Here is a 24,225-nt window from a genome sequence, read left to right as displayed (position 1 = left end):
CCTGCTGCGATTTTGATGCTTTCCCGCATCGCTTTTCAAGCAGATCATTGTGGCATGTGGCCCGTTCCAGCCGCCATTATTGCATAGAATTGACGTGACACTTCAAAGATTGAACCCAGCGGCGGATGCCTGTCCCCGGTTGCCCGCCCGCCTGCCTGGCCTGTCTTGATGCAAATCGTCTGTCTATCCGAGGTTTTTGTGTTTTTTATGTACGAATGTCTTTGCTAGCGCCACCGAGCGGAAAGAGGACAGAGATGTCGAAGCTCACCAAGCGGATGCAAATGCATTGTGATCGGAAGAAGGAGCACCTCGTCACACAGAGAGGGAGGCGCCTTCCATCCCTTCTCCCCCGCGACGAGTGTGCACAACCCCCATGGCAAGCACGACTTCTATGGACGTACGTAGGCCGATAGGCCACACCAGACAGGAGGAGCAAGAGGCAGGAGCAAAGAGGCAAAGTACGTATGTATGTACATGCGTACAATCCGAACCATTGGACCAAGGCCACCGCGGCGACCAGATGCACCCAAATGCAGCCACAATTTCCCACAAACACACTGCAGTGACGTGATGGATTCCTGACGTGAATTGGATCATCCGTGGACCTTTTCTGTTCGCCGCTTGACGCTTGACGCTTGACCCTCCCTGTCGTCAACCTACGCAGACTCTTGCCTGCAGTCCCTCCATCCCCTGCAACCAGCTTGCCGTCCCCTACGTGTTCCGCCTCCCGGGTCGACACAACAAAAACCACCTACACCCTTGGCAACCTCTTTCCAAAACTTTTGAACTCCTGCTTCTTCCTCCTTCACTACAACCTGGTGATTTTCTACTCAGTTCTTCTCAGTCCTTTTTTTTCGTGATACCCCCCAAACACCTGGATCTTCATTGGAAGACTGATACGCAAAAACCACCAGAATGCGTTTCCTCCCCACCGTCCTGACGGCCCTGGCCGCCCAGGGCGCCATTGCGAGCACTTGGTTCTCCAAGGCCGGTACGTTATATCTGCACTGCATTTGCATGTTTGCTGTGGACTGACAGCTATAATTTCGTAGCCTACAACAAATGGCACGAGACTGAGCTCGAACGCTGGCTCTCCGACCATGACGTCCCCTACCCCACCCCCGCCGACCGCAAGGACCTCGAGAAGCTCATTGAGAGCAACTGGAACAACTACGCTGTCGCCCCCTACAACTCGTGGGACACCGACCGCCTTCAGAAGTACCTGAAGGCAAAGGGTCTTCAGACTGAGGGCGCCGCCAAGGCCAACAAGGAGTCCCTCGTTTCCCAGGTCCAGAACGCCTGGTATGAGACTGGCGACCAGGCTCAGAACGCCTACCTCAACGTCAAGGACTGGATTCTGGACGGTTGGACCGACAGCCAACTCAAGGCCTTTGCTGACAAGCATGGCATTCCTGGTATGTCTACACGCCGAAAACAGGATGAAATGTGGCACAAGACGTATTATTGACATCATTATAGTTCCCCAGCCCCGCAACCGTGACAGCCTCCTCCAGAAGGCTCGCGCCAACTACGAGACCATTGCCCAGAAGGCTGGCGAGACTGCCTCCTACCCTGGCAACTGGCTGTACGAGACCTGGTCTGGTATGTCTGTAATGGATCCCTTGCCTTGGGTCACCAAATAACAATTTGCAGAGTCTGATCTCAAGGAGTGGCTCGACACTCACGGTTTCCCTGTTCCCCAGGTCACCAGCGTAAGAATCTTCGCGCTCTTCATCAATACATGAGCTAACAACTCGACAGCGTGACAAGCTGATTGCCTCTGTTCGCCGCAACTCCCGTCTTGCTTCACTCAAGGCTCAGGAGCAGGCTGCCAGCGCTTCTGAAAGCGCCCAGCAGGCATACGCTACCCTGACTGACATGGTTATTGACGCATGGAGCGACTCTCAACTCAAGGAGTTTGCTGACAAGAACGGCATTCCTGGTAAGAACCCTTGTTACGCGACAAAAGGCCACTGCTAACACCAAATAAGTCCCTCAGGGTACCAAGTCCAACGAGCTTAAGGCTCTGATCCGCAAGCACCGCGCTGACTTCCTTCAAAACAACGTTTCTGGCGCGGCTGCCAGCGCTTTCGGTGCTGCCACCTCCAACGTCGGCTCTGCTGCTTCCAAGGCCACTGACACTGCCTCTAACGCTGTTTCTGACGCTTTCAACGCTGCCATCAACACCTGGTCCGAGACCCGTCTTAAGGGCTACCTTGATGCCCGTGGTGTTCCCGTTCCCCAGGGATCCAAGACTGATGAGCTCCGTGCCCTCGTTCGCAAGAACCAGCATAAGGCTGCCTCCGGCTGGAGCGCTTGGACTTATGATGACTTCTCTACCGAGAACCTGAGGAAGTACCTTGCTTCCAGCAGCGATGCTACTGTTAAGAAGGTTGCCGAGAAGAAGGACGCTTCCCGCGATGAGCTCGTCAGCGCTGCTCAGTCTGCCTACAGCTCTGCATCGTCTGCTGGCGGTTCTTCGTACGCATCTGTGACCAGCTACCTATCTTCGGCTACCGACTCTGTTAAGTCCAACGTTTTCGACACCTGGAGCGAGAGTGAGCTCAAGTCGTACCTGGAGAGCTATGGCGTCAAAGTTCCTCAAGGCTCCACCCTCGATGAACTCCGTGCCTACGCCCGCAAGCAGTACACGTACTTCAAGTACGGCACCTCGTCGCCTTCCGAGACTCTCTACGCTAAGATCGCAGAGAATGCTAAGAGCACTTGGAACTGGGTTGCCAACCAGGTTGGCCTTGGTGCTGATGTCGCTCAGAAGAAGGCCGCCGATACCAAGAAGGCCGCCGAGAACGCCAAGAAGCAGGAGTTGTAAAATGCTCACGCTTTGCACTTATTGATACCTATCTCTCACGACGGGGGATGATGGCGATTCCTAGGAGTCGCGGAATTATGACGGATGACAAAATTTGGGTTTTCCGGCTTGCTTTATCGACACTTTGCGCTTGGAATTGGCATGGTCTGGAGGTGGGTTTACCTTCAGGCTTCATGGGTAGTATTGGCATCGGTTTTCGTTTGCCCCTCCTGCTAGTATGGGGCCAGGACTGTACACTATTCGATTAGGGATGAGCCATGAGATTAATCATCGTAAATGACTGTACTTGCCGAGTGTGCTGTGATCACGTCGCTGTGAAGCTGATCGTGATACATTCTCCACATCACACCACCAAGACTGTGTGCGTGTATGATTGAAATGTACATCTCCAACACCGAGTCGGGTATGTTAGGCACAAGATGTAGAGAAGGAATTCCATGTCATGCATTCCGCGCTTAGAATACGGACAAGAATTTTAATGGAGATTGGTCCTAATAATGGCTGTCAAGTAGAGAGTCCCTAGCTAATGCTCAAAAATCACAACTTTTTCGTCTGGGCAATACCACGTGCCAGACCTCTGATGATGCTACCTCCTCTACCAAGGCAAAGCAAGAACTGGTCCCATCCATGCCATGCACGTTCGTCTCATCCCGTCATGGGTCCCTCAACTGGCGGCCTCTGCCGCCTTGTCTCTGCACGCTCGCGCCCCCTTGTTCTCTTACCGCGAGAGGACACCCCGGACAGTGCCCTGCAAGACAGGCTTGGTGTCGAAGACGACCTCGTCGATGCCCGTGTCGGCGCCGGTGCCCTTAGCGAGCCAGCGGGCCAGGAGGTCGTTGCTCTCCCTGGGCTTGATCGAGTCGTCGCGGGTACCGACGGTGATGTGCGCGACGTTGTTGGTGCACTTCCACTGCTCCGAGGGATCGACGAGGCGCACGACAATGGCCATGACGCGGTCGTCGAAGACCACCTGCGGGGGTTCAGGTTAGTTCGTGTACCTCTAGTGTTTACAGAGACGGGGTACTCACTCTCTCCAGCTCGACGGCGCACTCGCCCAGGGGCCGGGCGCTGGCTGCCTCCTGATTGCCGCCGGCTTCCTTCTCGGCCTCGGCGTGGATGGCCACATACTTGGACCACAGCTCTGAGTTGTCCTTGGAGCTGGCGCGGTGCATCAGGGTCACGTGGAACTTTGGCTGGACGCGGCGGGTCTGGGAGAGCTGCTTGTAGAAGCGCGCGGTGGGCATGCCGGCCTTGTTGAAGGCGCCATCGAGCACACCGCGGATCTCGTTGGCGGGGACATCGACCGACATGTACTCGAGGGGCTTCTTTTTCTTCTGCTTGCCGCCCTGCTGGGACCCCTGGTTGTGGGCCGGCTTGTCCTTGCGCGGGCCGCGGTCGGGGATGTTGTGCTTGAACTCGGGCTTGTACTCGATAAAGGCCGACTGGACGGCCTCGTCGAGGCGCTCGGCGGGCGGCACCTCGGGAACGAGGCTAGGGTACATCTTGTGCAGATCCGTGATGACCTTTTCGAGGTTCTCACGGCTGCCGGCGGTGGGGTCGAGGTGGATAATGTTATCGAAGCCATCGTCAGGCGGGGAGAAGGCAGCGAGTGGCTCGAAGCGGCTGATGAAGCCTTCCATGACGCCGAGGAACTTTTCCGCGTCCGTGGCGGCGTGGATCGTCTGGTGGTTGTCACCACGAGCGATGACGCGCTCCTGGGTGATGCGGCGGACCTCCTCGACGTTGTTGTCGTCGTGGGCGAAGTAGAGCGCGACGAGGCGGGCTGTCTGGTGCTGCACTTTGACGTCGGTGAGAATCTGCTTGCGCTCGTGCTTCTGGGCGTTGTTGCGGTCGGCGATGACGACGGGGTGGTCCTTGAGCTGGTCGAGGACGGCCTTTGTGAAGCGCGGCGGCCGGCCCTTGCCCGAGATGTTATCGTTTTGGACATGGCCCCAGTTGAACAGGTGCTGCAGGGCGACGGCGATGGTGGTCTTGCCGCAGCCGATGGTGGCGATGGGCACCAGGATAACGTCCCGGGAGACGTCGTTGTTGATGTTGGCCGGCTCCGAGAGCTCGAGGTTGGCGGCGTCGGAGCCCTTTATGTTCTTGAAGGCGAGGAAGTCGTTGCGCAGCGCGATGATGCCGTGGTTGTGCTGGTAGAGCTGGGCAAGGTTCTTGTCGGCCTGGAGGCGTCGGCGGGCGTACAAAAGGTACTCCTCGGTGATTTTGACGTGCTTCTTGTAGCGGGGCGGCTTCCCCGTGATCATGGCCTTTGTGCACTCTCTCCACTGGCGGTACATGAGATAGGGCTCCTCGAACTTGTACTTGAAGAACCAGTCACGGTAGGGCACCGAGTCGGGGCTGTGGCTCTCCTTGCAGCGAATGACGAAGCCCTCGACGTCGCGGTCGCCGTAGGCGCCCGTCTCGGCCACCCCCTCAAGGAAGGACTTGACCTCGTTGACGTCCTCCATGACGATCAGGCCCACTTGCTTGAAGCCCCAGGCTTCGCCGAAGCTCTGGACCAGGGCGCTGGGGTAGGTGACGAACTCGGGAAGGTTGAGGTTGATACCGTGGATGTACAGACCGGCCTTGTCCGGGCCGTACTCGAGGATATGCTCCTCAAAGGAGTCGTCGCAGAGTTCAGCCACCGCGGTGGCATTGCGATCACGCAGCTCCCTCGCCAAGTCCTCCTTTGTCTTTCCCAGCGCAGCCAGCTGCTTCTCAATCATGCGCTCTCCCGCCATGGCGTGGCTGATGTCTGCGTCGCTCCTCTCTCCCGTCGAGTGCTTGCTGCAAACCAGCAGGGTCCCGTCCTCGAGACCAGAAACGAAGATGATGCAGCCGTTCTCCTTGAGGGTGAGCTCGTAGGGCCCCTTTGTCCGGGTAAGGATGTTCTCCCACTTTGTCTCGGGGACCTCGCCGACGTTGAAGAACTTGTCGTAGCCGCGCACCACGATCTCGGGCTCGTTGCTGCGGTTCTTTGTTGTGAAGAGGCCTCGGGCGTACGTGGGCAGGTCCCTCTTCTTGTAATCCCACTCCTGCATCTTCCAGGAGTCGACGACGACGCCGTCCTGGGAGCTCTTTACGTCGAACGAGGTCTTCTTGCACGAGAAGCCGCCGCTCTTGGACTTGCTGGATTTCTTTGCGCCGTCCAGCGCGCGCACCATGTTGGCGACCTTCTCAGCGTCCTGGGGGACGTAGGGGACCGCGGGCATGGCCGCCCCTGCTGTTGTTGCTGTAGCCATAGCTCTGGAGAAAATGTGAGCTTTTGTGGCTGAAAAAGTGAGGGGAGATGGTCTAGAAGTGAAGCAGAGGGCCCGGCGGGCAAGGAACATGAAGAGAAACAGGCGCGGCTAGCGTCTGCCTGCGGTCCGTCTCCTGAATATGAAGAGAGAACGAATTGTGTGCGGTGATGGTCTCACTTGAATGTCGTCCTTGGAGGGTGAGACGATGTTTTTTGTAGAAAAGGATTGCAGCCCAATCCGAGATATCCAACTACAGCGGGCAACAGACAGGACGTGAGTCACTTTACTGGCTCCTGTCGGATCCGTCTCAAGCGGCCTCAACCAAGATAACCAAGTGTGGCTTTAGCTTGGGAACCAAAGAAAGAGTCCTTAGTGAGAGGGAACGAAGCAGTCAGATACACCGGCGACCATACACGGGGGTGGGCAACAGCGTGGTGGTTTGTGCTGTGCGTCTGCCTGCTGCTGGCTTTGGGGGTGTGAGATCAGATACCGGAACTTGCAGGGACGCTTTGCAGATCTGGGAGGCTACGAAAATAAGCCTCAGGGAAGTGGCGTCGCTGGGATTGCAGGGCTGACTACGGATAGGGACATTTGGGCGCTGGAGTGGGTGGCTAAGAGGGGCACAGTCGAGCTGGTCCAGGGCCTCCAACCCCGGGAGGTAAGAGCATTTGTCCTGTCCCAGAAGGCGGTGGGCTGATTTTGGAGGGGTTGTGCGTCACGCCGGAAGCTCCCCCGCATGGCAGAAAATTTCCCACGGACACCATCGAGCAATTTTCAGGAACAGACAGCATCAAACTGCGCCCCCGTCGAATTTGGCCTCAATTCTCATTCCGTCCCGGACTACGAACCCATCCCTGACTCCCCCAAGCATCAAACGCCAAACAGCTAGCTGCCGAACTAACAATGGGCCCTAACCCGTACCTCCTCGCCGCCGACAACCCTGCGGCCCTGCTCACCCTGCTCCGTGAGAACCCCGCCATCGCCTCGGGCCAGGATGAGCACGGCTACTCGCTCGTCCACGCCGCCGCAAGCTACAACCACCTCGAACTGCTGCGCGCCTTGGTCCAGGAATTCGGCGTCAATGTTGACCTGAAGGACGAGGACGAGGAGACGGCCCTGTTCGTCGTCGAGACGGTCGATGCGGCAAAGTGCCTTGTTGAGGAGCTCGGCGCCGACATCAACGCCAAGGGCGCCGACGGCATCACCGCCAGCCAGAAGATCGAGGGCGAGGCCGACTACCCCGAAGTTGCAGAGTACCTCAAGGGCGTCGAGTCCCAACGAACCGCCGCCACCACCGAGGGCACCAGCCAATCCACCGCGACCGCCGACACCGCCGCGCCGCCTGTCGAGATGCCGCCCGTCCCCGAGGGTCTCGCCGTGACGCTCGGCACCATGGATCAGGCCGAGGAGGTTCCCGCAGAGGTCGATCCCGAGTTCAAGCGCCGGATAGAGCAGCTGGCCGAGAGAGAGGACTTCCACACCACCGAGGGCCAGGCCGAGCTGCGCCGCCTCATCGAGGACGCCATCCTCGACCAGGGCTTGGGCGACGAGCGCAGCGTGCGCCAGAAGCAGGCGTAAAAGCAAAGAAAAGGAAAAAAAAAAAAGCTGCTTAATCATCACCCTTGATTTCCCAAAACAGGTAGTGGCCGGGCGACGAGGGCGGGCGGAGGAACGCGACCTCGGAGCTGTCGCCTGTCATCCCCTTGGAGAAGGAGGTGGCACTGAGGGAGACCCAGGTCCGCGACGGCAGGGCGGTGAGGGCGTGGATGAGGACGCTGCGCACCCAGTCCGAGGTGAAGAAGCCCTGCCATGCAATCTTGCAGACTTTCGCGTGCGACGGAGCGTCGGCGTCGGTGTCGCCGGGGACTCGGTAGCGCGAGAGGTACGGGTCGATGCTGTCTCCGGCCTCGACGCGGGGGCTCCGTAGACGGATCAGGGACAGCCACTCGTACGTCTCCGTGGCAAAGTCCTCGAGGCCGGGTCTGTCGCCGTTCTGGATGACCTCGCTGGGAATTGCCAGCGGTGCCGCTTGGACGTGCATGTCGGACACGAGGGCGGGCTCGCAGGTGTATCTAGTTGGGAAGTGCTGGTCCAGGGGGTCCGGCGAGGGGGCTGGGCGATGTCAGAATAGTCACCGGTAGAATAGCGCGCACGCGGGGGTAGTAACGTACCAGTAGTCGCCGCGTTGCAGAACAGCCACGTCACGGGCGTGTTGAGGACGTTTTTGCACGCGTAAGCGAGCCTGTCGAAGCCCTTTTTGCCGTGAAGCATTGACGGGTCTCGCAGTTGGTAGCTTACAACTGAGGGGGGTTAGCCTCGTGATAGTGTTGAGACGAAATGTTTACTCACCCCATCTCGGCTTCAGGCCTCGCTTTCCCTTGACTCCGTGAGGCTTTCCCACCAGGCCGGCGCGCTCGTACGTCTCTTTGTCGAGGTACATTGTGAGCAGGCCCTCGCGGAGGGAGTAGACGTTTTCGACGGTCGTCCTGCCCTCGGAGAGCATGAGCACGTTGCCTAGACAAATTTAGTCACTGTTTCTCGCTACACACAGTGCCCAACTGACCTCGCTTGATGTACTCGGTAAAGAAGGCCCCGTCCAGCACCTGGCCGAGAGTCATGATGACGCGGTGGAACGTCGGCGCCGCAAGTTCCTTGACCAGCTTCTGGTGGACGACCTCATAGCACTCCTGAGGCAGGATGAGCTCGACCTGCAGAAGTCAGTCAGATGTTCTCAGTGCAACTCGTGCAGTATAAAAACGCACCTTGTGGTTGAATCCCTGGCCCAGGATGGGCGCCCATGGCTTGCCTTTGGTGGGCAGCTGTTTGGGCTCAACGTGAGCCATGGTGCCGTACGTGACGAAGCATTTCGGCGCCTGGTAGACGCTGGGCGTCGGGAGCGACAGCATGTCGTTTCGGTATTATTCGCCTTGTCTCGAATTCTTGCTGTCTCGCTGATTGGGGAGGGTCATCAAGCCTAGTCCTCGTCAACACGGATGAGAGAGCTCGACATCGCAAAATCGAGAAATGCATCTGGATCCTTTAGTCGCACGCCCGGCGTTGGTAAATAGATCAGCGTCTCCACTTCACCAGCGCAGCCCGGCCCTGCGCCGCCTGCTGCAGCAGCAGGTTTACTCCCCGGCGTGTGCCCATACGGGCGCCTCTGCACTGAGAAAATGCCGTTCTGGCAGCGCCTAAACCCACACAAACCCGTCGAGTCAGCGGGAGTCCAAGACGAACCAAGAAGTCGGATTTTACCAATACCATCACCAATTTCGGGATACCGAAGCTCTACAATATTCTGATTTGACACTGCCTCGTTGATCTGTGAGTACGTCTCAAATACCATGTATCCCGTGTAATGACCGCGGCTAACACGTCGAAGAGTCCAAGAGACGGCGCAAACGAGGGGCACATTTTCACCCCGCGCTCCGGCCCAGCATTTTTCTCGGCTGCCCCTCCTCACTCGAGACTTGTGTTACACGACCCGGCGCATCGCGACCAGGACAGCCGCGGCGCCGAATCCACGATGGAGTACCTCGTCCGCTTCTCCCAGGCCCACGAGTCTTTCAGGCTCCCGGAGCTGCAGGCCCTGGCCGACCTGGAGGAGATCGACATGAAGGTTGTCGAGTACAGTCCTGATGTGAGTTTTCTCAGTGACGTTTTAGCGACCTTGTGAGAGTCTGAAGTGAGCTTGAATATCGTTCAATACTTCTACGTTAAATACCTCGAATCAGTCCTTTCAGGAATTGTCCCTTACTTAATCAAACTCACCATCTGTCTTTTCATATACTTATTAGTTAAAGTATTACTCTGTAACTAGCACTGCACTCATTCTCATCCCGTCTCATGACTCCCCAACCTATCAACCCCTTTTCTCATCCCCCTTTTTTCTCATCCTCACTCCTCTCAAGAATAACCCACGAACCCAAACCCGGCTAACAGAACCACAGTCCCCCTTCTGCATAATCACACTCCCCTCTCCCTCCCTCGCCCCCCGCCTCATCGCGCGCTCCCTCCTAACCCAATCGATCCACCTCCTCCTCGCCTCGGCGCCCTCCCACGACGCGCTCCACGAAACCATCAAGTCGGCCCTCGCCGCCCCCACGCCCACCTCCTTCGACTGGTCCTCCGTCTCGGCCGCCTCCTTCAAGTTCTCCCTCGACACCTACCAGACCTCCCGCCCGCACGCCGACTTCGTCGCCCTCATCAACTCGTTCCGCTACCTTCCCCTCCGCGGCCCCATCAACCTCAAGACCCCGGACCTCGAGCTCACAATCTTCGAGGACTGGGACCTTCACGGCGCCGAACCCAAGCGCGTCCACCTGGGCCGCCACCTCGCCTCCGGCGCCCGCCACCTCTCCCTCACCTACGACCTCAAGAAGCGCGGCTACATCAGCACGACGTCCATGGACTCGGAGCTCGCCCTCGTCACCGCCAACCTCGCCCACGCCGCGCCCGGCCGCCTCTTCTACGACCCCTTTGTCGGCACGGGCTCCTTCCCCATCGCCTGCGCCCACTTTGGCGCCCTGGGCTTCGGCAGCGACATTGACGGCCGCAGCATCCGCGGCGCCGGCGGCGACCGCAGCGTCCGCGGCAACTTTGCCCAGTACGGCCTGCTCGACCGCGTCGGCGAGTTCTGGACCGCCGACCTCACAAACTCCCCCGTCCGGAGGTCCCGGTGGCTCGACGGCATCGTGTGCGACCCGCCCTACGGCGTCAGGGAGGGGTTGAGGGTGCTGGGGTGCCGGGACCCGGACAAGACGCCGTGGGTCGTCGAGGCCGGGAAGCAGCGGTACAAGTGAGTCGACGCACCCCGCTAAACCCCCCCTTCCGTATCTCTCAATCTACGAATCCAAGCATGCTGACGAGCACCAGATCGGGCGACTTCATCGCCCCCAAGAAGCCGTACAGCTTTCTCGCCATGCTCGACGACATCCTCCAGTTCGCCGCCGACACCCTCGTCGACGGCGGCCGCCTCTCCTTCTGGATGCCCACGGCCAACGACGAGGACCAGGAGATCCCCACGCCGCAGCACCCCCGCCTCGACATCGTCGTCACGTGCGTGCAACCGTTCAACAAATGTGAGTTTTCTTGTTGCAGACTGCCTATACCCTACCGCTAAACCCGGCTGCCGCCGTTCCCCCCAACGTGCTTCGTCTGGACCCCCTTCATGCTGACCTGCTTCTCTCTCTCTCTCCCTCCAGGGTCTCGGAGACTCATCACGTACCGGCGCATCCCCGACAGCCAGGTCGACCCGGAAAGGCTGGCCGCCTACAAGCGCACATTCGTCGCGGGAACAACAGCAGATGAGCTGAACCCCTTCCGAAAAGGCTACTTCACCAAATTCGAAAAAGAAGAAGCCTAGTAATAGAAGAAGAACCAAAAAAGCCATGTACAGCAAAAAGAAGTTTACCCCGTTGTTTGATGATGCCTTGCCCGTGCCTAACAAGAAATACTGTAAATGTAGCTGAGTGTGTGTCTCTCTCTCTCCGTACGTAGGTTTCGTGATCCTTCTTGTCGTCGCCGGGCCTTGAATTATCCCTACTCATACCCAAGGCGTACCCAAGGCATCGTCGTTTGATATCATTTGCAAAAAAAAAGAAAATAAAAAGCCGCATGCGTCCAAGCAGATGTACTCCCGCGCGCCGCGTAATGTCTGCTGTCACGCTCGGTGCCTCTGACACCCCGCTGAGCCCCTTTCCCCTAATTCTTCCCAAGCCGGTGTGGCCTCGGGGCCTCATCTGAATTCCATGGCACCAAAGCAACCCCTATCCTCCACGTGCTTGAGCTCAAGCTGTTGAAACCTAGCGGGGATTGTTAGCGAACAAAAAGCAAGCAAAAAAAAGACAAATGTCTCGGGGTATCGTCGGCACAAACTTTTCGCTCTTGGAGTGGAAGTAGATTCCACTCACTTCGCCCTTGACCTGGTTGAAGCAGATGTAGTAGAAACCCTCGAAACTCGCGCCGGAAATGGTGCGCACACGGTGATCGGGGACGAGGAAATGTTCCTTCCACCGCATGAAGATGTTTTCGCGCTGCGCGACGTCACGGATCACGACCGGGCCCTTGCGCGCTTGCTTTTGGAACGGGCGGAAGGCGTTGAACTTGGCCCAGTGGTTTAGGTCGATCTTGTCGGTGGCGCCCCAGGTCTCGTGGTTTGTGATGAAGCTGTATTTGGTGCCAATGATCTCGCCCTCAAAGTACGTCGTCAATGTGGGGTGGTCTTCGGTGAGGCCTGCACGCACACACACACAGAGTTTAGCAAACGGTTACACGACGGGCGGGGAAGCTAGCCGTCCGCACCTTGGATTCGCAGGTATCCGCACAGGAAGGATTCCCTGAGATCGACGTGCTTGATTTCGACCTGCACGTCATACACTTGTCGCTCGGATTGTTGCGTTCCGTGGAATTTGCTTCCAGGTCGCAAAAAGGAGGATGCTGTTGATGGAATGATCTGTTGATGCGTCAGTCGCCGGTGAGGTACACGTTCACCGTTGGATACATACCCGCATGTTGGAAAAGTCCGAACCCATGGATGGCGCCATGAGCTCCTCTTCCCACACGTCATCGACGTCGAACTCCATGCCCTTGCCGTCGTCGTGCACCGATGTTGGCGAAAGCCTAGGGTCGTGCCGCCTAGCGCCATCTTGCCGAGATGCCCTCAGCCTTTCACCAGCCGAGTGTCCCTCTTCGTCGGACTCTGCATGCTTGAACGAATCCATATCGGCCGCCGGCGAAGAGTGGGCGGTGTCGCCCGACTGCGGCCTCGGCGACATCGTGGTGGATCGGGAGGAGGAGACGGCGGACGTGGGCTCGTCGTCGATGATGACCTCTGTGCTCATGCCCTCGGCTTGCGACATTGGGGCGCTGACGGGGGCGGGCGATGCGTCCTCGTCCATGCGATCGTCGTGATGGGCGTCCATCTCGGCAGGGCCTTGGTTTGCATCGGTCGGTGGGCGCCAGCTGCGTTGCGGGGTTCTTGAGTTGCTGTCTTCAGGACATGTCGAGAAACTGTGGGATCGAGGTGAATGGGGGTCGGGAGGAGGATTGGATGAAGGCGTCGGCATGCTGGGCAGGAGGAGGATCGAGGTCGTGTGTCGTGAGGTGCGGCGGTGGAGATATCGATGTCGGGCGATGGGGTTCGGTCGCGTCGACGGGGAACGGCTGCGGCTTTACCGCCAGCAGGGGGGGAGAGGGCTCCGCAATGATGACAGCAGGGGGTGGCAAGAGGATCTTTGGGGTCAAGCAGGCAAGAGAGTATAGTATCGATCGGTGTCTGAATATGCAGTGACGGGCGATGTCGGGGTTCGTTGGTGGACTCGTTCGTGTGCGATCGTGGGCTCGAGACACAAGACTCGGTCGAGGGGATGCGAGGAGAGGTGATTCAGACCAGTTGGAGCAACGGGTGACCCAAAGGACCAAGTAGTATAGGCAGAACAGAACCACAGGCCTGGCAAGCGGTCGGTAGCGGTCGGGGGCTCGAGAAGGGTATTGGTCGGGACAATACCACCCCAGAAATCCGCAGGAGACTGGAGTCGCGGGGACCACAGCGGGTGGTAAGGAGGGAGGTTTGTGGACGGCAGGCAGTTGTTGGTTGCTGGTACCGGCACGAGTCAAAAGTGTGAAGCTCGTCGCAGAAGAGGAAGCTTTCTAGGGTTGAGGGAATATCGAATGCAGGACGAGAGCAACAACTGGTGGATGACTGATGTGACAGAAGCGAAGTCGGGCGAGGCAGACTGGATGTGCGGGAAATGGAAGGGTTGCCTGCAGCAGCAGTTAACGGCCGCGATTGGAATGGCAGCGGTAGAAGCAACGATGGCGATGCGGAGAGGGCAACCAAGGAACGGAAAATGGGACGGGGGGTGAAGATTGGCGTTGGGAACGGGGGAAGGGAGACAGATGCACCCAGACAAGAGGACTGACTACCTACAGAGTAAGGTACGTGGAGACGGACGGGAACGCAGAGGACTGGAGGTACCTACCTAGTGTTCGGGATGTAGGAGATGTACGTACACTACATACACAGGTACGGTACACTTCCTCGTCAGAAGCGTGGGACGGGGGTGCAATAGGAATGAGAGAAACGGGGGTGACCGGGAAGGTTTGGGACGAGAGACGACGAGGAGGGATGGGATGGGACGGGATGGACCTGTATTGCGTTGATTGGGTTCGGCTTCACAAGCATGGCTGATGGGGAGGGCTTGCTTTCTGTGCGTCTTCGCCTGATGCTCTGCTGGACGTAGACTTGTATGAGACGGAGCGAGGCGAATATGTTTGAATACTACCTGTTCATGTTGAAGCGGCGGGAATCCAATAGTATAACGTCCAGCAGTACCGTTTGGAAAGGATGCAGATATGAGTAAGTGTACTTGGTACCTAGACGCAGAAATTGGAAGTGAGTAGGTACAGACTTGGGGGGGTGAGAGTGAAAAAATGCGGAGGAGGGTAAGGTCATGGCAGGTGTGCAGTCAATGCATTGCAGCCGATGACGCCTGCGTCCCCGCCTTCTGCTCGCAATCTGAAGACCACCACCACCACCACCACCACCACCACCACCAGCTACCATTAGGCTCTCTCTTTCTCTCTCTCAAAGAGTGAAGAAGGGGAAGGGGGGGAAGGGGAAAAAAAAAAAGTCAAGCCAACAGAGGCCCGTGGGACGTGGAGACACGCATCGTTTACCGCTAACCACGTTGGAAGGGTCCCCCCAGCATGTGCCATTTCTGCGCTGTCAAGCCTCGCCCGTCGCACTGCGTCTTCCCTCCTTTTTCCTTTTTTCTTTTTCTCCGTCTTCTTATTTTGCTTTCTCTCTCTCTCCCTCTCTCTCGCATTTTTTTCTCTGGCGTCACTCTCCCCCCGTCAAGCCCCGTCCGTCACTCAGGCTAATCCCGACCGCTGTCGCTTCTGGCGTCTTGACCCTGCCACGCGGTGACAGGATGGCTGCGCTAACTCGGGCCAACTCGTCTAGCACGCCTAGCACACCCAGCTGCCAGCATTTTGCCTTTTTGTCGCACCGCCTAGCGGCTTGGAGGAACACGCTGCTGGGCCGCAAGCGTCGCAAGGACACTGCAACACATCACGCATTGGTAGGGCCAACGGCATGTCAACTGGTACACGGTGCTCAACTGGCAGCGAGCTGGTAGGTGACCGACGCCTCTTTTTTTTTTTTCCTTCCTTTTTTTTTCGTCTTCTTCCTCTTCGATTAGTCCCCTGCCGCGCTTTGCGTCTGATTCGCTAGCCCTGCCAACTCACTTGGCACGCACTTCACCACTGACACTCTTGTCTCTGGCCCATGTCTTGCTGTCTTTCTGTCTGTCACCGGCTCCCACTCGCTGCTGCGCCTGAGCCTGCGCCTGCACCTCACACCACACCTCGCTGAGACGAAACCGCGTCTCTGTCGCTTCGCTGTCCGCATGCGCTGAGATGCATCTTGTGCGCTGCTGCTGCTCTCTCTCCCGTCCTGCAACAACAGTGCAGTTTTCTAAGGGGTCAGGGGCCTCTCTTCATCGGGCTTGCGGACTCTTCTCAGCGCCCGTTTTCCCCTCTCCTTCCCCAACCCTCGCGGCGGGACGGGGGCTTCGGCAGGGCGCTGAATCCATCTCGCTGTGAGCACAGACTGGGGCCAAACTCTGTGCTCTTGCAGCGACTCTCTTGTTCTTCCTGCATCAAGCCAAGCCCTCAGACTCTGTCCAAGCACCTCTCTCTCATTTCGCAGCAGCTGTGCCTACCTACCTAGTTCCAGCCTTTGAATGCATGGCATCAAGGGCCCTAGGTAGTCTAGGTAACCTTCTAGCATGGTCTTTTAAGCTTCGTCGTGAGGCTGAGCTCAAGTCCGGACAGCTCAGAGAGCTCTCCTTAACTCGCCCGGGTCATACCCAAGTTAATGCCCAAATTTATGCCCCCAGCCTCATGTGAAGAGGGCTGTGCGAATTGGCATTCTCTCCCGTGCCTAATCCATCCCTTCCTCGCCATATCCCCTCTCCTTAACAATGTAGGTAGAAGACCTGCATCCACGGCCAGCAGCTCCCTGCCATAGTCTGTGGGCCCCTTAGCCTCGCATTCTTGCTGCATTTCAATTGTCGCCGTCTGTGAGCTTTCAAATCGGACGTCTTCATCACGTTCGACCTGGTAAACCCCTATTCCAGGTGCAAACCCGGCCCGGCATGTCGTGATGGGAATGCTCCAAGGCCTTCGGGCGCGCGCATCAAGTCTCGGGTCTCAAACTCATCACGGCCATCACATTCATCGCATGAGAGACACTCCGGGATCGGCATCGCCTGTCCAGCGCGCCGCCCTCGTGTGCCCCGTTCTTCCATGCCCTCTTCTGGCGCAATCCGAACGCCGGGCACCAGCTCGCTCACCCGCCCGCGCCATCAGCGACGGTTACCTTGCAAGCCTTGCCAGGCTTGTCGCATCCGTCTGCTCACCCCCCCGCTAGCAGCCCGCAAAGCCGCCGTTTGAACACCCTCCCAGTCAGGCGCTCGTGACGCGACTTGCCTAGTCTGGAATGCAGCCGTTCCGAAATCTGACTCGGGCTTGGTTGGCATGTATGCGTGTGTGTGTGTGCCTGCGAACCGCATCACCTTCATCCTCGAACCAAGTGCAACGTCCCAATTCTGCGCAATCCGACCGATTTGTCCGCGTCAAATTCCCTGACAGCGGGCCGCATGTCACCTCATTAAAAAGAAAGAAACAAACTCCTCCCCCATCTCTGGGCCTGCTGAGCTAAGTCGCCAATCCGCAACTTTGAAGCCTCACTTCGGCGTAGCAGGGGGTGGCTCGTGCGTGCGTGCATCAAAAGAGGAAGAGAAGAGAGAAAGAATTAAAAAACCGTATCTCGTAATGTTTTTTTTCTCTACAAAAGACACATGACCGGAAGCCGTGCAGTCTCGTCCAAGTCTACTTCAAGTACGGGACGACCAGCAGGATTCCTGAATTTGCCCGCCTGCCCGTCCGTCCGTTCGCCTGCTTGTCGTCTGAGCTGAAGGGCCCAAGAACTCCTCTCCATGCATCCAACATGCGGCATCATGCATTTTTCTAGAAAAGTGGTCGTTCCGCACGTCACATGCGGTGTTTCGTCATGGTCGTCTCGCGGCCCCCTCTCATGGGGAGCCGCTGGCCACTTGTCCCGGGTATCTCCAATTTCGTCGTCGTCGCCGCCGCCTATCAGCGTCGTCGTTTAGATGGGCTTGATCTTGAAGTGTAGCGCAATCAGGCTGAACACCAGCGCCTTGAGGTCCTGCACCAGGTAGTAGAACACTCGCAGTCCTTCGGGGTCGGCGGACTCTGTCACGTCGACCAGTGACCCGATCTTAGCCGTCTGTTCCAACCGTGTCAGCCCGCTTCTCCGAGTCCAGCAAAGCCGCCGTCACCCACCTCGAATGAAATGTGGTCGTTGCCCAGCCGAATCTCGAGCTCTTGACGTCCGTCCTTGTTCTTCTGCGGCCATTTTGAGTCGTCTTCCCTTCACGATGTGTCAGCGGTGCCGTGGTGTAGTCCGTCGCTGGGGCCGTACTTCATGATCTCGCTCGTCTTGATGATGCGCTTGATCTCATCGATAACAAGAGCGCTGACGCACACTAGTTTCCTCGGGTTAGTCGTGTACGTTTGTTTATTTCGTGGTCGGCATCGTACTCTCTTTGCGGATCAGACTGTCATTTCGGTAGTTGGAGTTGTTCGCGTAACGTGCAACTGCGCTTCTTCCATCGCCGAGAACGCGGAAATCGAACTCTGAGGGCCATCGTCAGAATGCAGATCGAGGGATCATGTGGTGGTGGGGTCGGCGTTACCCAAGAACTCGTGTCCGAACCGTCCAGAGTGGCCGGAGCTGCGTCCAGTTAGCCAGAGTGCCCCAATGTAAAGAGAGAAGGGCCGCATACTAGTATCGGAGGTAAAACTGATCAGTAGGGGCCGCCATCTTTGCAGCTGTGGTCGACAGTGTCAATGTCGGTGTCTTGTTGCGGCTGGTGTCCTTGAGCTGCAAGGCTGGAGACTTGGGAATGCAAGAAAAGCGGGATGGCCCCCCCGTCCCGCCGGCGGTGCCAGTGACGGCCTCAGCCCTGGCGGGGATCTTGGACCGGCAGTGGTCCAAGCTCCGGCCAATTAGGGAGCTCCATCAAGGGAGGCTCATTGCAGGGATTGTCCGGCAGCTTTAATCCGTTCCGGACTTCAGGGTCCCCACCAAAATCACGTGGGCTCTTCGCTTAGTGACACCTGTTCGGCGGCAGGCGCCCAGGGACAGATATTCACGAATGGGCCAGATAGAGAGACTAGTTGCGAAGCCGTATATCGGAACGAATTGCTTCCCAAACAGCACAACTGGGCGACGCATGTCTACCAAGGTCTCGCGTGGAAGAGGACAGTCTGAACGGATGGTCTAACGTTCGTCATTTCCCCCGTACTTGGCCCCCCTTGAACCCACAGCAAACGTGTACCTTCAAACAGCGTGAGCTTCCCTTAGGTAGCTAACACGTATTCCGCCCCGTCCCCTAGGCCGTCCAATCCCCACCGCCCAGCTTCGATACATCCCACTCGAACACCCCCCGACTTCCCCTTGAACACTGTCCTCAACCTCACCGCGCCGGCACTTCGCCAGCAACACCACATCAACCGCCCACGATGGCCTCCTTTCTGGAAAATGCGTATAGCTTGGTGCATCAGGACAATGCTGCCGACGTCCCTTCCCTCTCCGACCTGCGCACGCAGCTCGAGAAGGGCACCGACGAGAGCAAGGTCGAGACCATGAAGCGCATTCTCACGATCATGCTCAACGGCGACCCGATGCCTAACCTGCTCATGCACATCATCCGATTCGTCATGCCCTCGAAGCACAAGGCTCTGAAGAAGCTCCTGTACTTTTACTACGAGATCTGCCCCAAGCTCGACTCCAATGGCAAGCTGAAGCAGGAAATGATCTTGGTCTGGTTCGTGGCTGGCTCTTCGTCCCTTGGGAGCTGCGACACCCATGCTGACACTCTGGCCTTAGCAACGGTATCAGAAACGACCTTCAGCACCCCAACGAGTACATCCGAGGAAACACGCTTCGCTTCCTGTGCAAGCTCAGAGAACCCGAGCTCATTGAGCCTCTCCTTTCGTCCGCGAGACAATGCCTTGAGCACCGCCACGCCTACGTCCGCAAGAACGCCGTCTTCGCCGTCTCCTCCATCTTCACACACTCCGCTTCCCTCATTCCCGATGCCTCCGACCTCATTGCCACATTCCTCGAAGCCGAGACCGACGCGACATGCAAGCGCAACGCTTTCGCCGCCCTGGCGTCCATCGACCACGAGAAGGCCCTGCTCTACCTGAGCACCGTATTCGAGGGTATCCCGAACGCAGAGGAGCTTCTGCAGCTCGTCGAGCTTGAGTTCATCCGCAAGGATGCCGTCCAGAACTCCCAGAACAAGGTGAGTTCCCCGGCAAGTATGGGCTGCGCGCACGTCTAACATGAAGCAGGCGCGGTATCTCAGACTCATTTTCGACCTCCTCGAAGCAAACACCTCAACCGTCGTGTACGAAGCCGCCTCGTCATTAACCGCCCTCACCAACAACCCCGTCGCAGTCAAGGCCGCAGCCGCCAAGTTCATTGAGCTGAGCATCAAGGAGGCAGACAACAACGTCAAGCTCATTGTGCTTGACCGCGTCGACCAGCTGCGGAAAAAGAACGAGGGTATTCTGGACGACTTGGTCATGGAGATCCTCCGTGTCCTCTCCAGCCCCGACATCGATGTCCGACGCAAGGCCCTGGACATTGCCCTCGAAATGGTGTCGAGCAAGAACGTCGAGGAGGTTGTCCTGTTGCTCAAGAAGGAGCTGTCCAAGACCGTCGACCAGGAGTACGAGAAGAACACCGAGTACCGCCAACTTCTCATCCACTCCATCCACCAGTGCGCCATCAAGTTCTCCGAGGTTGCGGCCAGCGTTGTCGACCTGCTCATGGACTTCATCGCCGACTTCAACAACACCTCTGCCGTCGATGTCATCAACTTTGTGAAGGAGGTCGTGGAGAAGTTCCCCAAGCTGCGCAAGCCCATCGTCCAGAGGCTGGTGGCCACCCTCAGCGAGGTGCGCGCTGGAAAGGTATACAGAGGAATTATGTGGATCATAGGAGAATATTCCTTGGAGGAGCGCGACATCAGGGATGCGTGGAAGAGCATTCGTGCCAGCCTTGGCGAGATCCCGATCCTCGCCTCGGAACAGCGACTTCTTGACGGTGATGGTGAGGAGGAGAACAAGGAGCAGGTCAACGGCCACTCCAAGCCCGCGGCGCCCACCGGCTCCCGAAAGGTCCTCGCCGACGGCACCTACGCTACCGAGACAGCGCTCACCAGCCAGTCCTCGGTTGCCGCCAAGCTGGAGGCTGTCAAGGCCGCCCAGAAGCCTCCCCTGCGCCAGCTGATTCTCGATGGCGATTACTACCTCGCGACCGTTCTCTCCGCCACCCTCGTCAAGCTGGTTATGCGCCATGCCGAGATCTCTGCCGAGTCCGCGCGCACCAACGCTCTCCGTGGTGAGGCCATGCTCATCATGATCTCCATCATCCGCGTCGGCCAGTCGCAGTTCGTCAAGGCCCCCATCGACGAGGACTCGGTGGACCGCATCATGTCTTGCGTCCGGTCGTTGGCCGAGTTCACCCAGAACAAGGAGCTCGAAACTGTCTACCTCGACGATACCCGCAAGGCGTTCAGGGCAATGGTCCAGGCTGAGGAGAAGAAGAAGGCCGCCAAGGAGGCTGTCGAGAAGGCCAAGACGGCCATCCAGGTTGACGATGTCGTCCAGATCCGCCAGCTCTCGAAGAAGAACGCCAGCGACGGGATGGATGAAATCGAGGTTGACTTGGAGAGGGCAACTGGCGGAGAGGCTACCGCAGAGGATCTGTCGTCTAAGCTCAGCCGCGTTGTCCAACTGACCGGTTTCTCCGACCCTGTCTACGCCGAGGCCTACGTCAAGGTGCACCAGTTCGACATCGTCTTGGACGTGCTGCTGGTCAACCAGACCATGGAGACGCTGCAGAACCTGTCCGTCGAGTTTGCTACCCTTGGTGACCTCAAGGTGGTTGAGCGCCCGACGACACAGAACCTGGGTCCCCACGACTTCCACAACGTCCAGTGCACCATTAAAGTCTCCTCCACGGATACCGGTGTCATCTTCGGCAACGTCGTCTACGACGGCGCCCACTCCACGGATACCAACGTTGTCATCCTCAACGACCTCCACGTCGACATCATGGACTACATCCAACCCGCGACGTGCACCGAGACTCAGTTCCGCACGATGTGGACCGAGTTCGAGTGGGAGAACAAGGTCAACATCAACTCCAAGGCCAAGTCTCTCCGCGACTTCCTCGAGCAGCTGATGGCGGCAACCAACATGAACTGCCTCACCCCCGAGGCCAGCATGAAGGGAGACTGCCAGTTCCTGAGCGCCAACCTGTACGCTCGCAGTGTTTTCGGTAAGTTTTCTCGGCCAGCAATGAACATGACGTATGCTAACCATTGTAGGCGAGGACGCTCTGGCCAACTTGAGCATCGAGAAGGAGGGCGAGGACGGACCCATTACGGGCTTCGTCAGAATAAGAAGCAGATCGCAAGGCCTGGCTCTGAGCCTGGGCTCCCTCAAGGGCCTCAACAAGATCGGCTCAGCGGCATAAGGGGGTGGAGGGTGAGGTTCTGGTGCTATATATCGAGAAAGCAGTGTCGCCCCGGCTGCCCACGGCTACGCCCGTGGGTGTAATGAGAGCCATGGAGGTGTCATGATGGCTCCGAAACCAAAAGCAGAGACACGATGCGTGGGAGAGGGACAACGGACGGCTGGCTTGGTTGGAGCGGCTGACAGCGTTGAAATGGGAATGAATGAGGGAAAAAGGGGGGAAAGTCTTGTCTATGTTTTTCTTCCCTCGGCTCCCCCCCCCCCCCCCTCTCTCTTTGTGGTAAGAGTAAAAAGTGCAGCCCGGTCAGGCGTCATGAGTAGGTAGAAATGAGATGTTCTTCATGTTCCATTTGGAAGATTGGGTCAGGTCTGTGAATTTGCGTGCAGGATAAGGCTTGCATAATTGTGAACCGTCGTACATGGACTCAAGTTGGTTCTTGACCCACCCAACAGGGCTTACCTCTAGGCTGGAGAGGGAACACAAGAGCGTTACATCAAGCCATTGGCCAAAGACAACAGGTCAAGGGAAGATGCGACAGGTCTTGTCATGTTTTCTCATACATGGGGTATTTCACATATTGTAACGAAGCAAGGTGAATAGTCAGAGCGGGATCAGATGTTTGTACTATTCTCCGTCCCAAGTAACAACCCCTGCCAGGCTACTCGGGGAAAACCACACGCCAGTTTGATCGCAATGATCGCTATTAACAACTACAGAGAATTACGAAAAGAGAGAGAGAGATAGAGTATGGGAAAAGAAAAAGGGGGTCCAAGACAAGCACGCCCCTGCAACGATGTGCTGTATAGTCAAACAAACGCCCTGCAATGGCTCGCCAGATTTATTGCTTGATTATCTGGGGAAAGATTCTTCCCCCGGTCGCCCTGAACGCCAGATTCCGAAAAGGAGAGAGTGAGAGAGAGAGAAGGAACGCTGAAAGAGTCTCGGACCGCGATGAAAGGGGGTATTTATCCAGACTGAGAGAGAACCAGACCAAAGGAAATTTTGTGCTGATGTAACAAGTCGATGTGAGGAGAGGGATATATGAAAGGGCGTAGCGTGCGCACGTGGAGGAGTGTCGTCTGCGCTGGGCCGGCTCCTGAACAGGCATGCACGTCAAGATGCTGGCCGCTGGTGCGTGGTGACTGCGAACAACAGCCGGAATGGCCACGACAAGCGCACCTACTGGCTGGCCCCTGTGACCGGGGACAGTTGCGGGCTCGGTGGGCCGAGTACCATGCGAGTCCTGACGACGCGCAGTGTAACAGACAGCCAGGGCGCGTGCTGTCTCATCGGAGATTGTCCTCGATGATGCTATCGGTCGAAGACGAGGGCGTTGACCACATGGCTCTCCTGCCAGCCCTGCTCGGTGAGGGAGAGGTTCTCCTTGAGGATGCGGCCCATGTAGGCGATGCGGACCTTTTTGGCGGCGGCAAGCTAAGTAAGAAATATGTCAGAGGATGGCGGTTGTGGAAAAAGACATGCGCAGGGCTGACTTACTCCTGACTCCTCCTGGATCTTACGGGCCACGACTCTGACGCTGTCCGACTTTGCAAAGTTGACGGTGACATCGCGCGCCGTCTCGCTCAGGCGGGCCAGCACCGAGAGCTGGTCCCGGGCGTCGACGACGGCCTTGCCCTTTTCTTCTCGCCGCCGGACGTTGTCGTCTTCGTCCTCGTCGAGCTCCTCCGTGGTCTCCTCCCCTCCGGCGAGATCGTCCTTGAGGTCCCTGGTGGAGAGCGCCTCGTCGGCGTCGTCGATGGTGGCGTCGTCCTCGACGAGGTTGGTCGGGTCGGCGACCAGCCACTCTGCCAGGGCGTAGTAGTTGCCCAGCTGGTCGTACGCGCCCTGCGCGAGGTCGCCCGTCGGGAGCGTGATCTCGGCCGCATCGAGGATGCCCTGCGCCGTCGCGAGGCCGTTGGTGCCGTCCGCCGCGGCGCCCTGGCCGACGGGGTCCCAGAGGACCTCGAGGGCGGCGCGCAGGGACTGCCAGACCTCGGGGCGGCCCGTGACGCGGGTGTCGAAGAAGTCGGCGCGCTCGCGGTCCAGGGCGGCGCGGGTCCAGGCACGGCCCTTGGAGGCCCACACATGGCGACGCAGGGGCTTGTTGATGTGTTTGTCGAGGGGCATGTTGGAGGGGCGGCCGCGGCGGCGGCCGGACGAGGTCTGCGTCGTCTCGGCGGCGGCAGGCGAGGCGTCGCGGGAGACGGAGGGGGCCGCGGCGGGGTTGATGGCTCTCGCGGAGCCCGTGTTGGACGGGTCCGGGTATGGGGCGTCGCTCTCGGGCGGGAGATGCAGCAACCCTACGGGAAGGATGGTTAGTTTGCGAACCGGTGGGAGGTGGGTTGGTCGTGCAGATGCATGTCTGGTAGTGCGCTTCGGGCGCACGGCCGGAGCCGTCTACGGTGGGTGAGGGCACGAGGAGAGAATGAGAGATGAAAATACCATTTTGTCAGAGCTTCGCGGCACGAAGAGGGGCAAGTAAGAGTATGCGTGGGGGTTCCTAT

At 58.1% G+C, this 24,225-nt stretch overlaps 8 protein-coding genes across 8 annotated transcripts; 4 read left to right on the top strand and 4 right to left on the bottom strand.

The window, feature by feature from the left end:
- Positions 1 to 915: 915 nt before the first annotated feature.
- Positions 916 to 2,830, top strand: ColSpa_11528 (meiotic sister chromatid recombination protein 1; the record flags this gene model as incomplete). Its single annotated transcript, XM_049277740.1, has 6 exons — positions 916 to 991; positions 1,053 to 1,415; positions 1,480 to 1,602; positions 1,654 to 1,712; positions 1,762 to 1,942; positions 1,992 to 2,830. The coding sequence occupies 6 exons, from the start codon at positions 916 to 918 to the stop codon at positions 2,828 to 2,830; spliced, it is 1,641 nt and encodes a 546-aa protein (XP_049133697.1).
- Positions 2,831 to 3,485: 655 nt separating this feature from the next.
- ColSpa_11527 (uncharacterized protein) lies at positions 3,486 to 6,031 on the top strand (the record flags this gene model as incomplete). The annotated part of the gene is made up of 4 exons (XM_049277739.1): positions 3,486 to 3,818; positions 3,868 to 3,942; positions 4,006 to 5,832; positions 5,882 to 6,031. 4 exons carry the CDS (start codon positions 3,486 to 3,488, stop codon positions 6,029 to 6,031), a joined length of 2,385 nt encoding a protein of 794 aa, XP_049133696.1.
- Positions 3,549 to 6,045, bottom strand: ColSpa_11526 (tRNA modification GTPase MnmE; the record flags this gene model as incomplete). The annotated part of the gene is made up of 2 exons (XM_049277738.1): positions 3,549 to 3,800; positions 3,859 to 6,045. 2 exons carry the CDS (start codon positions 6,043 to 6,045, stop codon positions 3,549 to 3,551), a joined length of 2,439 nt encoding a protein of 812 aa, XP_049133695.1.
- A 927-nt stretch (positions 6,046 to 6,972) lies between these two features.
- On the bottom strand, positions 6,973 to 8,981 carry ColSpa_11525 (uncharacterized protein; the record flags this gene model as incomplete). Its single annotated transcript, XM_049277737.1, has 6 exons — positions 6,973 to 7,613; positions 7,696 to 8,187; positions 8,247 to 8,375; positions 8,425 to 8,589; positions 8,639 to 8,783; positions 8,838 to 8,981. 6 exons carry the CDS (start codon positions 8,979 to 8,981, stop codon positions 6,973 to 6,975), a joined length of 1,716 nt encoding a protein of 571 aa, XP_049133694.1.
- Positions 8,982 to 9,433: 452 nt separating this feature from the next.
- On the top strand, positions 9,434 to 11,440 carry ColSpa_11524 (tRNA (guanine(9)-N1)-methyltransferase; the record flags this gene model as incomplete). The annotated part of the gene is made up of 4 exons (XM_049277736.1): positions 9,434 to 9,715; positions 10,026 to 10,840; positions 10,951 to 11,156; positions 11,280 to 11,440. The coding sequence occupies 4 exons, from the start codon at positions 9,434 to 9,436 to the stop codon at positions 11,438 to 11,440; spliced, it is 1,464 nt and encodes a 487-aa protein (XP_049133693.1).
- A 372-nt stretch (positions 11,441 to 11,812) lies between these two features.
- Positions 11,813 to 12,998, bottom strand: ColSpa_11523 (glucose-induced degradation protein 4; the record flags this gene model as incomplete). Its single annotated transcript, XM_049277735.1, has 4 exons — positions 11,813 to 11,879; positions 11,953 to 12,310; positions 12,379 to 12,529; positions 12,582 to 12,998. 4 exons carry the CDS (start codon positions 12,996 to 12,998, stop codon positions 11,813 to 11,815), a joined length of 993 nt encoding a protein of 330 aa, XP_049133692.1.
- A 5,692-nt stretch (positions 12,999 to 18,690) lies between these two features.
- On the top strand, positions 18,691 to 21,721 carry ColSpa_11522 (coatomer subunit beta; the record flags this gene model as incomplete). The annotated part of the gene is made up of 4 exons (XM_049277734.1): positions 18,691 to 18,995; positions 19,058 to 19,478; positions 19,528 to 21,523; positions 21,573 to 21,721. 4 exons carry the CDS (start codon positions 18,691 to 18,693, stop codon positions 21,719 to 21,721), a joined length of 2,871 nt encoding a protein of 956 aa, XP_049133691.1.
- Positions 21,722 to 23,032: 1,311 nt separating this feature from the next.
- Positions 23,033 to 24,081, bottom strand: ColSpa_11521 (ubiquitin domain-containing protein DSK2; the record flags this gene model as incomplete). The annotated part of the gene is made up of 3 exons (XM_049277733.1): positions 23,033 to 23,155; positions 23,219 to 23,996; positions 24,050 to 24,081. 3 exons carry the CDS (start codon positions 24,079 to 24,081, stop codon positions 23,033 to 23,035), a joined length of 933 nt encoding a protein of 310 aa, XP_049133690.1.
- Between the last annotated feature and the right edge of the window lie 144 nt (positions 24,082 to 24,225).

The sequence above is a fragment of the Colletotrichum spaethianum genome (assembly GCF_022836535.1).
Source record: "Colletotrichum spaethianum MAFF 239500 DNA, contig47, whole genome shotgun sequence".
Lineage (NCBI taxonomy): Eukaryota > Fungi > Ascomycota > Sordariomycetes > Glomerellales > Glomerellaceae > Colletotrichum > Colletotrichum spaethianum.
Note: the sequence above shows the minus strand (reverse complement) of the source record. Positions and strands in the feature narration are given on the sequence as shown.